We start from the raw sequence: 16,078 nt of genomic DNA, 5'->3' as shown, positions 1-16,078 counted from the left end.
TATTATACCTTTCATTTGCCTTGCTCTATTTTTAGATATAAAATAAAGTATGGAAAGAGCATGCATCACTATTGTCAAATGACATTATTGATAAGACAACTATAACAAAACTTAAGACACGGTTGGTACAATAGGTTCAATTCAACTATATAGTTTATTTGCAAACAAACAAAAATAACATATATGTACAACAATACTTTCTAATGAACATTCGGTTTAAAACAACCGAAGAACAATTTTTTGAGTCGACCACCATTTTGTGGTGGGGAAACCTCAATATTGCCAATGTCCATGTCCAATGTAACATATTTGGTTTGAGGGTGATCAGCTTCCTGGATACAAGAAGGCAAGATGTTGCTATCATCAATAACTGTCACGCGAGCTTCTAGGTCAAGGCTTGAGTTGTCTTGTTCCAATGTAACATATTTGGTTTGAGGGTGATCAGCTTCCTGGCTACAAGAAGGCAAGATGTTGCTATCGCCAATAACTGTCACGCGAGCTTCTAGGTCAAGGCTTGAGTTGTCTTGTTCCAATGTAACATATTTGGTTTGAGGGTGATCAGCTTCCTGGCTACAAGAAGGCAAGATGTGGCTATCATCAATAACTGTCACGCGAGCTTCTAGGTCAAGGCTTGAGTTGTCTTGTTCCAATGTAACATATTTGGTTTGAGTGTGATCAGCTTCCTGGCTACAAGAAGGCAAGATGTTGCTATCGTCAATAACTGTCACGGGAGCTTCTAGGTCAAGGCTTGAGTTGTCTTGTTCCAATGTAACATATTTGGTTTGAGGGTGATCAGCTTTCTGGCTACAATAAGGCAAGATGTTGCTATCGTCAATAACTGTCACGGGAGCTTCTAGGTCAAGACTTGAGTTGTCTTGTTCCAATGTAACATATTTGGTTTGAGGGTGATCAGTTTTCTGGCTACAAGAAGGCAAGATGTTGCTATCGACAATAACTGTCACGCGAGCTTCTAGGTCAAGGCTTGAGTTGTCTTGTTCGAATGCAACATTTTTGGTTTGAGGGTGATCAGTTTTCTGGCTACAAAAAGGCAAGATGTTGCTATCGTCAATAACTGTCACGGGAGCTTCTAGGTCAAGGCTTGAGTTGTCTTGTTCGAATGCAACATTTTTGGTTTGAGGGTGATCAGTTTCCTGGCTACAAAAAGGCAAGATGTTGCTATCGTCAATAACTGTCACGGGAGCTTCTAGGTCAAGGCTTGAGTTGTCTTGTTCCAATGTAACATATTTGGTTTGAGGGTGATCAGCTTCCTGGCTACAAGAAAGCAAGATGTTGCTATCGACAATAACTGTCACGCGAGCTTCTAGGTCAAGGCTTGAGTTGTCTTGTTCCAATGTAACATATTTGGTTTGAGGGTGATCAGCTTCCTGGCTACAAGAAAGCAAGATTTGCTATCGACAATAACTGTCACGCGAGCTTCTAGGTCAAGGCTTGAGTTGTCTTGTTCCAATGTAACATATTTGGTTTGAGGGTGATCAGCTTCCTGGCTACAAGAAGGGAAGATGTTGCTATCGACAATAACTGTCAAGCGAGCTTCTAGGTCAAGGCTTGAGTTGTCTTGTTCCAATGTAACATATTTGGTTTGAAGGTGATCAGCTTCCTGGCTACAAGAAGGGAAGATGTTGCTATCGTCAATAACTGTCACGCGAGCTTCTAGGTCAAGGTTTGAGTTGTCTTGTTCCAATGTAACATATTTGGTTTGAGGGTGATCAGCTTCCTGGCTACAAGAAGGCAAGATGTTGCTATCGTCAATAACTGTCACGGGAGCTTCTAGGTCAAGGCTTGAGTTGTCTTGTTCCAATGTAACATATTTGGTTTGAGGGTGATCAGCTTTCTGGCTACAATAAGGCAAGATGTTGCTATCGTCAATAACTGTCACGGGAGCTTCTAGGTCAAGACTTGAGTTGTCTTGTTCCAATGTAACATATTTGGTTTGAGGGTGATCAGCTTCCTGGCTACAAGAAGGCAAGATGTTGCTATCGACAATAACTGTCACGCGAGCTTCTAGGTCAAGGCTTGAGTTGTCTTGTTCGAATGCAACATTTTTGGTTTGAGGGTGATCAGCTTTCTGGCTACAATAAGGCAAGATGTTGCTATCGTCAATAACTGTCACGGGAGCTTCTAGGTCAAGACTTGAGTTGTCTTGTTCCAATGTAACATATTTGGTTTGAGGGTGATCAGCTTCCTGGCTACAAGAAGGCAAGATGTTGCTATCGACAATAACTGTCACGCGAGCTTCTAGGTCAAGGCTTGAGTTGTCTTGTTCGAATGCAACATTTTTGGTTTGAGGGTGATCAGTTTTCTGGCTACAAAAAGGCAAGATGTTGCTATCGTCAATAACTGTCACGGGAGCTTCTAGGTCAAGGCTTGAGTTGTCTTGTTCGAATGCAACATTTTTGGTTTGAGGGTGATCAGTTTCCTGGCTACAAAAAGGCAAGATGTTGCTATCGTCAATAACTGTCACGGGAGCTTCTAGGTCAAGGCTTGAGTTGTCTTGTTCCAATGTAACATATTTGGTTTGAGGGTGATCAGCTTCCTGGCTACAAGAAAGCAAGATGTTGCTATCGACAATAACTGTCACGCGAGCTTCTAGGTCAAGGCTTGAGTTGTCTTGTTCCAATGTAACATATTTGGTTTGAGGGTGATCAGCTTCCTGGCTACAAGAAAGCAAGATTTGCTATCGACAATAACTGTCACGCGAGCTTCTAGGTCAAGGCTTGAGTTGTCTTGTTCCAATGTAACATATTTGGTTTGAGGGTGATCAGCTTCCTGGCTACAAGAAGGGAAGATGTTGCTATCGACAATAACTGTCAAGCGAGCTTCTAGGTCAAGGCTTGAGTTGTCTTGTTCCAATGTAACATATTTGGTTTGAAGGTGATCAGCTTCCTGGCTACAAGAAGGGAAGATGTTGCTATCGTCAATAACTGTCACGCGAGCTTCTAGGTCAAGGTTTGAGTTGTCTTGTTCCAATGTAACATATTTGGTTTGAGGGTGATCAGCTTCCTGGCTACAAGAAGGCAAGATGTTGCTATCGTCAATAACTGTTGCGCGAGCTTCTAGGTCAGGGTTTGAGTTGTCTTGTTCCAATGTAACATATTTGGTTTGAGGGTGATCAGCTTCCTGGCTACAAGAAGGCAAGATGTTGCTATCGTCAATAACTGTCGCGCGAGCTTCTAGGTCAAGGTTTGAGTTGTCTTGTTCCAATGTAACACATTTGGTTTGAGGGTGATCAGCTTCCTGGCTACAAGAAGGCAAGATGTTGCTATCGTCAATAACTGTCACGTGAGCTTCGAGGTCAAGGCTTGAGTTGTCTTGTTCCAATGTAACACATTTGGTTTGAGGGTGATCAGCTTCCTGGATACAAGAAGGCAAGATGTTGCTATCGTCAATAACTGTCACGCGAGCTTCGAGGTCAAAGCTTGAGTTGTCCTGTTGTGATTGTTCAATCTTTTCCAACTTCACCTGTGGTCTGAATTTTATTGCAAAGCCTTTCCAGTTACTCTGACCTTTCTTTTTGATAAGGTATTTCTTTTTTCTTTGCTGTTTGGGTTTACTTCTGGGAGCTGTAAAAGCTTTAGCCTTTGCACCCGGGATGTTAAAAAATCTGTAAATATAATGGTGGAGTAATTAATGATTGTCTGTCAACCAACGCAAACTAGTTATGGTACATTTTACTTTAGATGAGAAGAACAGACTCTATCACTACTGCTGTCATCATTAATAGGCATAGTATTAAATACAGCCCTGAATTATGATAGAGAAGATATGGTAAGATTACACTGCTCTGACAATGCTGGAGTTGTACTTCTCACATCACACACATTATCATTAGTGTTATCAACCAGAGGAGATAACTTTAGGTGAAGCTGTTGTGTTGTGCACAAAGAGAAACTAGCTCCGATCATACACGAGCCTGTGTTCTTACAGAAAGTAAACTACTTACTATAATAATGCAATTAAGTGTATTCACACGCAGGGTACAGGTACAATTTGTATTATTTTAATTGTTAATTGTAATTATAATAGATATTAGCTGACTTACAGTATCTTCTCAATCAGTGGGACGATGATAATAGCTATCATAAGAGCTCCACCATTTCGCTCAATATAATCACGAACTATCGGTATGATCACTTGAATCAGCATGTGATCGCATGACATTATCACAAAACAAACGAGAAGAGCCTGAATGTACATGTTTACTGGTACAAGTTTGTTCAGCAAGTAAAATCTGATTGTTTACGTAATGCTGCTTCAGGGTTTTGATTGTTAGGGTAACGATGGATGACTGCAATTGAATTGATACAAACGTTTCGAAGCAAATTAAATCAATTAGAAGGAATTAAATATTGTAGAAGTTTTTTAATGAGAACAAACACTTCCTTGTAGGCTAGTATAAAAAACTCATATAACATATGTAGATACATGCATCATATAATATAGATACCTGCATCATATGACATAGATTCATACATCATATAACATGGATACCATTATATAACATAGATATTTACATCATATGACATCGATACTATCATATGACATAGGTACATACATCATATGAGATAGATGCATATGTCATATAACATAGATACCATCATATAACATAGATACATACATAATATGGCATAGATGCATATGTCATATAACATCGATACATGCATCATATAACATAGATATTTACATCATACGGCATAGATGCATACATCATATGATATAAATACCATCATATGACACAGATACGTACATCATATGACATAAATGCATACATCATATGACATAGATGCATACATTATATGACATAGATACCATCATATGACAGATACATACATCATATGACAGATACATACATCATATGACATAGACGCATACCGTACATCATATAATATAGATGCCATCATATGACATAAATATTTAAATCATATGACATAGATACATGCATTATATGACATAGATATACAGTGAAACTCGGATAAATCGCCCTCGGATATATCGAATACATAGTTAACTCGAATGGATTTGCTTGGTCCGTTCCCACGCAATGATAAATGGCTTTAGATAACTCGACCGAAACTCCGTTAACTCGAACAGTTTTTTTCCAAACGGCTACCGAGACGGTTGTTACTAACGCTTGAGAATATCACTTTATTCCAAGCCATAGAGATAAACATCGACTTTTAGTAGTTCTTAGGCCTCGTTATTACCAACATCGGCAAATATTTTCATTAACGACTTTTCTAAAGGTTTGCAAAAATCAAATTTTACCAAACATCCGCTTAGCGATAAGCCCACCGAAAGCAAGAAAAGCGAGGTAGAATTTGGATAACTTTAAAGTAATATCGGCAAAATTGATAATGGGTTTTTAATAGTAAAGCAGTTTTGTAATATCTGACTTACTGCAAAATTGATCTTGGTTAAAACGCTCGGTAAAAAAATACGTATGTATTTTTTCTGAGCGTGTTAACCGCGATCAAGTTTTGCCAATTTTAATCTGAGAACGTCTTGGCAGTCACATCGCCTAAAGCAACAAACAAATCTCAAAAGATAGAAAAATATCTATACTTTCTGATTAAAAATATTTAAAACATCACAAGAGAGACCCTTTAACTTGCAACAAGCAATCTATGCTTTTGATTGATATATAGTTTGTATATGTACATGTATCTACTGATAAATATGTGCACTTATGACTGTCCTGATAACTTGAACGCTCAAATAACTTGAACACTTTTGCTCGGTTCCTTGAAGTTTGAGTTATCCGTGTTTGACTGTATACATCATATGATATACATGTAGATACATCATATAACATAGATACATACATCATATGGCATAGACACATACATCATACGACATAGATACCATCATATAACATAGATGCATGCATCACATGACGTAGATACATGCATCATATGACATAGATATATACATCATATGATATACATGTAGATACATCATATGACATAGATATGTACATCATGACATAAATGCATACATCATATGACGTAGATGCATGCATCATATGACATAGATGCATACATCATATGACATAGATACCATCATATAACATAGATGCATGCATGATAAGACATAGATACCATCATACGGCATACACACAGATAAAAAGGATAAGACAGAGAAAGTGTGAGGCAAAACTTACCCAGAAAACACCCACCATTCCAGCTATTCACATATTGTGTAATGGACTACATTGAATGGAAAGCATGGTTACACTGACCTTCAAGGAGCTATCCATGCACATTCAAGGAGCTTGTACAACAAAGTCACTTCACTGACTTGGCCCTCACCCCTCTTCAAATACAAAAAAGGAATGGTAGCAGCCTAATCAGTTGTTCCTCGGCTTTATCAAGCTGATCATCTGAGCAAAAGAGTGTTTACATGTGCTTCATATCTTCACCAGCATAAGCATGTAATACTACTAGCAAGACTTTACAACAATAGCCGGAGCGATGCTGAAGGAGGATTATTTTCATAGCTTTAGCGAAACTTGACTGACTGTATTATTTTCTGGTAGTTAGAACAATCAGAAAGTTCTTTGAGTACCCTGGGAGTTGGTTCAGAACTGAGAAACATTTAGCACAACCTGAAGAATTAAGAGCTGCTAAATTGTTGATACAAGGTGCGGACCACATTAGTCGCAAATCAGCATATTAAATTAAAAAAACATAAAAGTAAAACAAATTATAAATATAGAAGGCATGACCAACTGCATCACTCCTTTATTGAACGTGTAAGCTAGTAGCCTCAAATCAGAGTTGTTCTTTCTACAATAAAGTCGGATTAACCAACAGCACAAGGAGTTATCTTACCTTACTTAATATAAGCATTTACCAACCACCTCTTCAGAGCTAATTTTTGAAGCAACAATGATCCATCTTTGCAATAAACAAACTTAGTTAAATAATAGATGTGACGAAAAATTCAAGCAAGGTAGTTCAAAACCAGCTTACCTTTTTCTCATAAAATATATCTGACAATCTACATGTGTTTGATCAACTACCTACGATAGAGAGAGCAAGAGGGGAATGGAGAAAAACAAAGTTTTCCCTATAAAATACTTTTTTTTTTTTAAAAGCAGTAAATTACTAGAAAAGATATATAAAATTTAAAATTAGATTGGACATAGCAGCAGTGATTTACTAGTAATTAATGAACAAGGAACATAACAGCAGCCAGTGAAGGTATGTTTGTAGATCGTACATCAACTATTCCATACTTATGGTCAGTTTATCATATAAATCATAGTATCACTTGACTTGCACCTCCTGAGCGCTACTTCATCTTGGCTGTCCACATGGATGAATAACTCCTGCACATGTTATTTGGTATAATTGCTGAGAACTCTATGGGTTTAAAATCTTCTAGTCTGTGACTACAAACATAGTGATAATTATCATGTAATAAGCTACTGCTGTAGAGCAGTATAGCTACTTTAATAGAGACATAGAGTTCCTAAAATAGAGACATACAGTTATTATTATAGACTAGAAGAGTTTCTATTATAGAGACATAGAGTTCCTATAATAGAGACATACAGTTACTATTATAGACTAGTAGAGTTTCTATTATAGAGACATAGAGTTCCTATAATAGAGACATAGAGTTACTATTATAGACGAGTAGAGTTCCTATTATAGAGACATACAGTTACTTTTATAGAGAAGTAGAGTTCCTATTATAGAAAAGTATAGATACTGCAGAACTCACAAGTCTGGCTGAGCGGATAACTCCATCTGATGATAGAGCTGTTCGTACTGACGGTTAGAACCAGAACCGTGAATAGCAAATGCGTTAAACTTGTCTACCTTTGGAGGGAAATAGTCGAGAGGTATGGCTGCTTGCCCCTGCCAACTACCTGTGTCAGCACACAATGTCGTAGAATACTTGAGGGGTAGCAGAGTCTGTAATCAAAATCAATGACATTAGGTCAGCCTGTCCTAGCACGATTGGGATAATAACCTGTTTGAAAAAGTCTAGAAACTTACTTTATTTAATAAATTAAGTGAAAAACTACTTTAAATTAATTTAACTGATTGCCATTAGATTGTAGGGAAATAATTTATAGTATTTAATGTAAGTACTGGATAAACACTGAACTCTCTCATGATGAGCTCAACTGACTGGCTTACAATAAGCCTCGACTCTATAACGTTGTACAACCGTGAAATGTCACGCAACTACACGAACGTGCCACTAGTTATCATTTTATAAACAACTGTTAAATATGTTTACCGAGGAAGAGGTACATGCAGTTTGTAAACACTTTTTTGCATTTTATTTGTACTTGTTTCAGGATGACCTTATTACTCTTATTATTACTCTTGTCTGTTTATTTATTGTCACTAATAGTGTTTTATCACGACTAGACATGCCCTCAGTGAGAACTACTGCTAGTAAATAATGTGTACAGGAGTGAATAGTTATTTAGTAAATAATGTGTACAAGAGAGGATAATTATCCAGTAAATAATGTATACAGGAGCAGATAATTCTCCAGTAATTAATGCGTGCAGGAGAGGATAATTATTCAGTAAATAATGTATACAGAAACAGATAATTATCCAGTAAACAATGCATATAGGAGTGGATAATTATCCAGTAAATAATGTATACAGGAACGGATGATTATCCAGTAAATAATGCATATAGGAGTGGATAATCAGCTGTTAAAGTTTTCAAACAACTGTAAATTTAAAATTTCATAGCTTGAAAGAAGTGTTTCGTTGAAATAAATTAGAAGGAAAAATAAAAATGTCAAAGTGTTTAAATGTATATGTCAAATCATTAGCATGTAATGGCTAAATATAGACTATTTCGCAACAATTACAATCATAAATTATTTGGTATACATTTAAATGATTTCAGTTCGTTTCAGTGTTGGCATACAAAAATTAGCATGTTAATTTTCTATGAAAATATCGTAGGCTATAGAAGTACATAGATTGTTAAAGAAACCCATAGCTATTATCTAATTCAATCACCTCCTGGTAAATACTATGTTAACCTTGATAACTATAGGCACCAACAATGACTTTAGTGCATTTTGTGGTTATTATCTGCAAAATAAAATAACATTACAACGTACTACATAGAATTACTAACTTAAATGAATTTAGTTTACTAAACACATACTTGAAGGAAGTTTTAGTATGTATTTTAGTAAACTTGAAACTGAAATTTTATCATTTATCCGTTTTCGAATAGTTTTTATTATACCGGATACCAGATATACCGGATAACGCTGAACTTGCCATGACGAGCAACTGATATCTCTTAATAACGTATATAACCCTAACGGAATAAAGATGAAGAAGCATTGTGTTGCATATACTTTGGTCACAAAATATCTCTTAACCGGGGTATCGTCCACGCGTGGGCGCAATGCTAAAATAATAGCTATAGTTGAACAATCAAAACCACAAATATACATTCGATCAATTTTAATAAATATATACATGTATATAGATATATATATACAGTATATAATATATACAATTCTTTAATAGCGTCAAATATGTGGCTTAAAGTAATTGATAAAATGAAAAAGTAAAAATGACCACTAGAAAACACTACATTACAAATTGTTTCATGTGGTGTGAACAAAAGAGTTGGAACAATATTTAGTTTATTCCCACAATCGTCAGTCGCGTGTGTTTACTAAAAGACGGCTATACATATTTATAGCCGTTTTTTATATATAAATATGAACACTCTTGTGTAAATGTATATAAATAGTCAATAATATATATCATTGAATATACATTGAATATAATTATATTCAATTCATTATATTAATTGTTTCATCATTTCAATACCAAATTCATTTGCCAAACCAGCGCATATTCCAAATGAATGCACTTTATTGACAAATGAATTTAATAATTTAATGCGTAATTTAATTTGAAGATCAATTAAGTTGTTTATTTTATTATAAAACATTTAATTGCTTTAGAAACTTAAAACAGAAACGAGTTGCATATATAAAACCTATCAGAATTTGAGCTGCAGAACACTAAACTTGAGCCAATTTAGGTAAAACTTGTGCTTTGGTTTGAGCTTAAAGGTTGACTTGCAACAAAATTCACATTGCAGTTATTTGGTATCAAAAGATTCACTATGTCTTACTCTGCTGTGTTGAAGGAGCACAATATGTGAAAATGTGATTACAAGCCCTTCAAAGTTCAAAAACGAACAGTTAATCGCAGCCATCCAGAAAATGCCGTAGATTGGAATATCTTTTTTTTTGATGACGTACTCAAACATTTTGGTTATTGTTATGACATGGGAAGTTATTACGTGAAATTTAAGGCCAATAAAAGGCTCAATATAAAACGTCTCGCGGCACTAGTCTATGACAAACACTTTGGATTCTGCCGAAAAGTCCATATCAAATATACATGTAGATGCTCGCTACTTTACAGTTTTGTTTCGGTTTGGTTTAATCAACTATTCCTAATCTGATCATGTGACCCATGCTTCCTACCAAACGACACGAACAAAGTCTGCAGCATTTTTCGACTATCACAGGTGACCAACAGGCTTGTCATGTTCATTGGAGGATGATTGCACTCCATCGAGTTAAGGTTAAAAAATTAAACTAATTTTCACGGTAGGTTTTGAGATATCAGTGCTCAAAGTGATAGCATTAACATGATGATGAAAAATATGCGTAAGAACAATAGACATGTTGTTTTTGAATCCGCAAAGTCTATTTGTGAAAATATTTCGACGAATAAGGCTGCATGAAAGTGTAAACAGAAGCCATCTTGTTCAACTAGTTCCCATTCGAGCCGTTTTGGAAAGGGATTCCAATCTACGGCGTTTTCGTGATGGCTGCGATCAACTGTTCGTTTTTGAGCTTTTAAGAGCTTGTAATCACATTTTCACATATTTCACACCTGCGACACAGCAGAGTAAGACATGGTGAATCTTTTGATACCAAATAGCTGTAACGTGAATTTTGTTGCAAGCCGACCTTTAAAGAGGGTTAATATATCTTAAATTATAAAATTATTGACATCATGTTGTAAGGAAATTCGTCTTCTTTCAAATGGTATATAATACAACAAACAATTTTAGAGTGACTGCAAATGGGAGTTATTTTTATTAGCTGATGTTGCTGACTCTCCATTACAGCTTATGCAAAATGGTCTGTTTGTTTGAAAACTAGACTTTTTGTTTCCGGTTTTGGTCATGGGACTCTGAGCGCTATACTCTGTGCGCTATACTCAATGCGCTATACTCTATGCGCTATACTCTATGCGCTATACTCTATGCGCTATACTCTATGAGCTATACTCTATGCGTGTATACTCTATGTGTGTATACTCTATGCGCTATACTCTATGCGCTATACTCTATGCGCTCTACTCTATGCTTGTATACTCTATGCGTTATACGGCTCTAGGTTGTAGTATCTTAAATTGAGCAATAGAGAAGGATTTACAGCCAAGTATTCTATCCATGTTTATGTCATGTTGACTTAAACGTACATTCTTCAATGTTCCCATTGTCTACAAGGTGTAAAAAATTCACATTTTCGCACAAGTTACACAAGTTATGCAAAAATTGCTAGCTTGTGTAGTTTATCGGCTCGATGGATTTGATATCACATGCGAGGAGTGCAAACATTGTATACATTGTATGTAGTGTGTAGATGATGTGTAGGTGATGTATAGATGTGTAGGTAGAGGGTAGGTGATGTGCAGGTGATGTATAGATGATGTGCAGGTGTTGTGTAGACGATATATACATGTAGGTAGATTGTAGGTGATTTGTAGGTAGTAGTAGATGATGTAGAGGTGCAGGTAATGGATAGGCAAAGACAAAGAATGAACATGTAATATATATAGAATGTAATAATAGTCTGTAGAATCAAACATAATGGAGAGAAAATGTTTGTCAATGCAATCTCGCAAATTGTACACAAAGTTTCTAACGAACTAAATACTGTTAACCACCAGTAAGGACAGTAAGTACGTACATACCACCAGTAAGTACATTTGATGAAATATCGCTACTCGGTCTACTTACCTCTATAATATTACGCCTCCCTTGCAAAAGAAGTACGATGTAGTGTCCGTGCCTGCATCATCAAAATGGAATCAACAATAAAGCAGTACGTATATTCATTGAACAACTATCAAGTAGCAAGTTTTCATAAATACATGTGATATTCTGCTTCTACTAGATAAGTTTTCACAGATGTAGTGATATTCTTGTCTTTCATACAGGGAGCACTCACCATGCAGGATGTATTGTAGCAAGCATATTATCACTAATAGCAAACTTACAATCTAGATAAAGCAACAATTTCTTCAGCGAACAGCATTTATTGGTTTTCGGAGAACCAAATTTTTTGAAAATGGGCACTTTTACATGTGCTTTTTTGTGCCACATATTTCCATTGCATGACCATTGAGAATAGAACCTGATGCAGAACTTTTACTATATATGCTGGCTGCGCAGCTATCTGACATAATTATGTCTGATGCTGACAATGAGCACATTGAAAGTTAAGACTGTCTTATGACAATTCTCAACATGTATCTCTATATCGCTGAAAAGGCTGAGAGTCAAACCTACTAAGAGTAGAGATCTTTGTGCAACTGCATGTTGAACTGCAGAACCCCATACCCTAAAACACTTATATTTCACTAGTATTTAGTTTCGTGAGCAGCTCACAGAGTAAAATTTCGAAGCAACTTAATTTCGCAGCTCTGATGAGTGCGAAAATATAGTGATGTGAAAATAAATGCAGTGGAACAAACATAATTAGATTCCTCGAGTTCAGCTCACCGGTAAAAAAAATTTCAATTTGGGACTAGTTTGTAATTGTGAACCGCAGGTAGAATGGTGTGGGCAAGGTCGATAATGCAATTTGATCGCTTGCTGCCATTTGTTTCTTGGACTATCAACAGGCCCGTTTTCACTGGGGCAGCTGGCCGGCTGAGCCGCCCCAACTTTTTGGGAATTTTTTACGGTAAGTACAGTCCAACTCGGATAACTCGCCCTCAGATAAAATGTAACATTTCATCTCTAACACAAGGTCAACTCAAACGGATCTGTATGGTCAGTTCCAACGCAATGATAAATTCCTTCAGATAACTCGACCTCAACATCATTTATTCGAAAAGTTATTTGCCCAACGGCCATGGACATGGTTTTTATCGCTGTAGAATATCACTTCATTCCAAGCCATAGAGACAAACATCAACTTCTAGTAGTTCTTAGGCATCATTATTATCATCATCAGAGGCAAAATATTTTTGTTAACGACTTTTATAAAGGTTTACATAAGATTAAGTTTTATCAAACACCCGCTTGGCCATGTCCCATCGAAAGCGTAAAAGCCTCCGAATGAACTTAAAATAAAATCCGCAAAATTGATCTTTGTTAAAACGCTCAAAAGATATCTTTTTTCTGAGCGTTTTAACTGCGGTCATGTTTTGCCTATTTTAATTTAAAATCGTCTCGTCAGTCACATCACTTAGAACAAAACAAATCTCAAAAAATTACAAGTTATTGAAGAGGTGTCAGTGGTGAATCCAAACCTTTCCAGAGCCATGCTGCTTGTGTAGTACTGTGAGTGTCAGTGTGTCTTATTTTCTTTAAACACACGGTGCTCACTGCATTGATTGATGTCCCCAGCAAACGATAACGCTACTAATGCGTGTGCATTGACATCAAATTCCTATCATTATAAATCATTCTTAATGGGAAAATAATCATAATTAATTGCAAAATAATAACGTAATAAATTTTGAGTCAAATTATTTTGTTGGTTTATATTTTAACGTTGCTATAGTGGTCGTTGAAAACGTTAAAATAAATGTCGTTATAAAATTCTATTCTACAGTATCAATGAACAAAGCTATTTAGTTTCGCTTTTTCGCTCGTTTGTTATGATAGTTTAGTTTCGCACATGAAACATTCGCGAGAGAATGACACCGCGAAAACGCGAAAGTTAGATGCCGCGAATACATAAGTGTCTTAGGGTACTCACAAATCAGCTTTTTAAATGTATTACTAGGTGCATATAGGAGCTTCAGAATGATTGCATACATGTAAATACTCACGCGCTTCCAATGCTAATCATAGATATATAGACCCATATATATCTATGATGCTAATACATTAAACCCTAGAAGATAATATAGGAGCAAGTGCTATCATTCCTGTGTTACCCTAGTCCTGTCACGGATTGTTGTTCAGCCAGGAAAAGACATGGACAAGTCAGCTGATAAATCTAGCGGAATATTATAAATATAGTCACACAAAAAGAAATATTCTGGCAAGTGTCAGAGGCCCATGCAAGCGTAACAGCAGCAACTAACTGACAATGATTGCGCAAATAAGATGACTCACGGAGAGAATTCGACTTCCAGGTACGTATCATCTTGAGAATTGAGGAAAAATGCCTCGACCACCTCATAATCCCATAAAAAGTCTGTTGGCCCTATAATTACATATAAGTTAATGATAATTAACTATTTCGAAATCGATGTGAGAGACTTTTAGAAATCTAAAGATGAGAAAATGTGGGAAATATGAGTGCCATGAATGAGAAAACAATAAAGCGTCTGTAGCTATCCACAACTATGAAAATAGCACTGCGTTAAGGCATAGTTCAGTAGTAATTTCTGTAGAACCTGCCTGGTGGACATTCTGGGGCTGAAGGATCATTGAAGAATTTTCCGGAAACATTGACACGAACAAAGCTGCCATCAGATAAACTTGAGGGGTGAATACTCAATTTCATAGGACTATGAGAAAGTTTCTCACCATTCCAAAGAGAGGCAATGTCATACTCCATAGTCCTTTATAAGGGAATAATAATATTATGATAGACAACAGGAAGTGAATTACGTAGTAGTAAAAGTAACTGAGCTAGTGAAACTGTGATTGTGTACAATTCTAAGAAAGCCTAAAATAGTCAGGAGATGGCTATTGCATGATGAAATGAAAGCATCGATGGACTCAAATAGAAGTCCATTTCTTGCACCCAATTGTCTAGATAGTTCAGACAACTATGGCTATCAAAGGACAAAGACACAAACTATGTACCTTTTGATGACCTTTCAACATTTTAAGATTAAAAAATCCTAAAATATATATTTGAATGTTAACAGGATCTCTGAAGCTTCATCCTTGTTGTATTAAAAATAACTATAGCCAACGTCTGTGTATGGCACTAAATTAACATTCAAACTTGAGAAATGAATAGTGTCTATTATGGAAGCCTCTCAACTGGTCGCATAGAAGCAGTACTAAAAGCTAAGAAATATTTTATATTGTATCAGGCCAGCCTGTTACACATCATGAGAGTAGTTCAAGTGTGAATAAACGTAAATGGAAAATAGTAAACCAATAAACAATAGGAGTCAACAATTATATAGTTCCTTCGAACCATTATGGTTTTAGGATGATACTGGATACAATCTTTATATACTCAGTGTGCTATAAGTTTGTACTAAAATAGTTACTATAATAAAGAAATTAAGTTGCTATTATAGAGAGGTAGAGTTACTATTCTGGTTGTAGTTTATCAGTATATAGGAAAACATTGTAGAGCTGGCAAGTCTGGTTGAGTACTCAATCGCCACCAACTTGTACTCAATATATGCATTAACTAGTGACAGAATGCGAAAAGAAGCTGAGTTCAAGGCGCCAAGAGGTGTATGACTATAAAAGTCCTGAACACCTCTTTAACAAATTGATCAGAAAACCAATCAATCCGTGTGCTGCCTCTAAAGACAACTATCGTCTATCACAATATAGTGAGGCCCACTCAAATCGACATTTTATCTGTAAACTAAAAGGTGTATACTTTTTCGACTATGTTACAGCAAGAAGCCTAGAAATCTGTTGTTTTGTGGTGAAATCTTGATCAATTAGTGTGCCACAATTTTGATAACTAGCCATTGAATATAACTCAGTCTCTCTGGCTTATTACCTCTCTCAATAAGGTATCTCTCCCAATAAGAAAAACGTGTGTCTTTACTACACCAAGAAAGGATGCATCTGCAGACTGCAGAGTC

The 16,078-nt window shown here is 36.2% G+C and overlaps 1 protein-coding gene across 1 annotated transcript; it reads right to left on the bottom strand.

The window, feature by feature from the left end:
- Nucleotides 1-6,802: 6,802 nt before the first annotated feature.
- LOC137406381 (UPF0462 protein C4orf33 homolog) lies at nucleotides 6,803-14,852 on the bottom strand. Its single transcript, XM_068092957.1, has 5 exons — nucleotides 14,694-14,852; nucleotides 14,406-14,496; nucleotides 12,072-12,123; nucleotides 7,747-7,940; nucleotides 6,803-7,411 (listed from the first exon to the last, which is right to left on the bottom strand). The coding sequence occupies exons 1-5, from the start codon at nucleotides 14,797-14,799 to the stop codon at nucleotides 7,312-7,314; spliced, it is 543 nt and encodes a 180-aa protein (XP_067949058.1). The 5' UTR covers nucleotides 14,800-14,852; the 3' UTR covers nucleotides 6,803-7,311.
- Between the last annotated feature and the right edge of the window lie 1,226 nt (nucleotides 14,853-16,078).

The sequence above is a fragment of the Watersipora subatra genome, chromosome 10 (genome assembly GCF_963576615.1).
Source record: "Watersipora subatra chromosome 10, tzWatSuba1.1, whole genome shotgun sequence".
Lineage (NCBI taxonomy): Eukaryota > Metazoa > Bryozoa > Gymnolaemata > Cheilostomatida > Watersiporidae > Watersipora > Watersipora subatra.
This window is presented reverse-complemented; position numbering and strand designations above follow the sequence as displayed.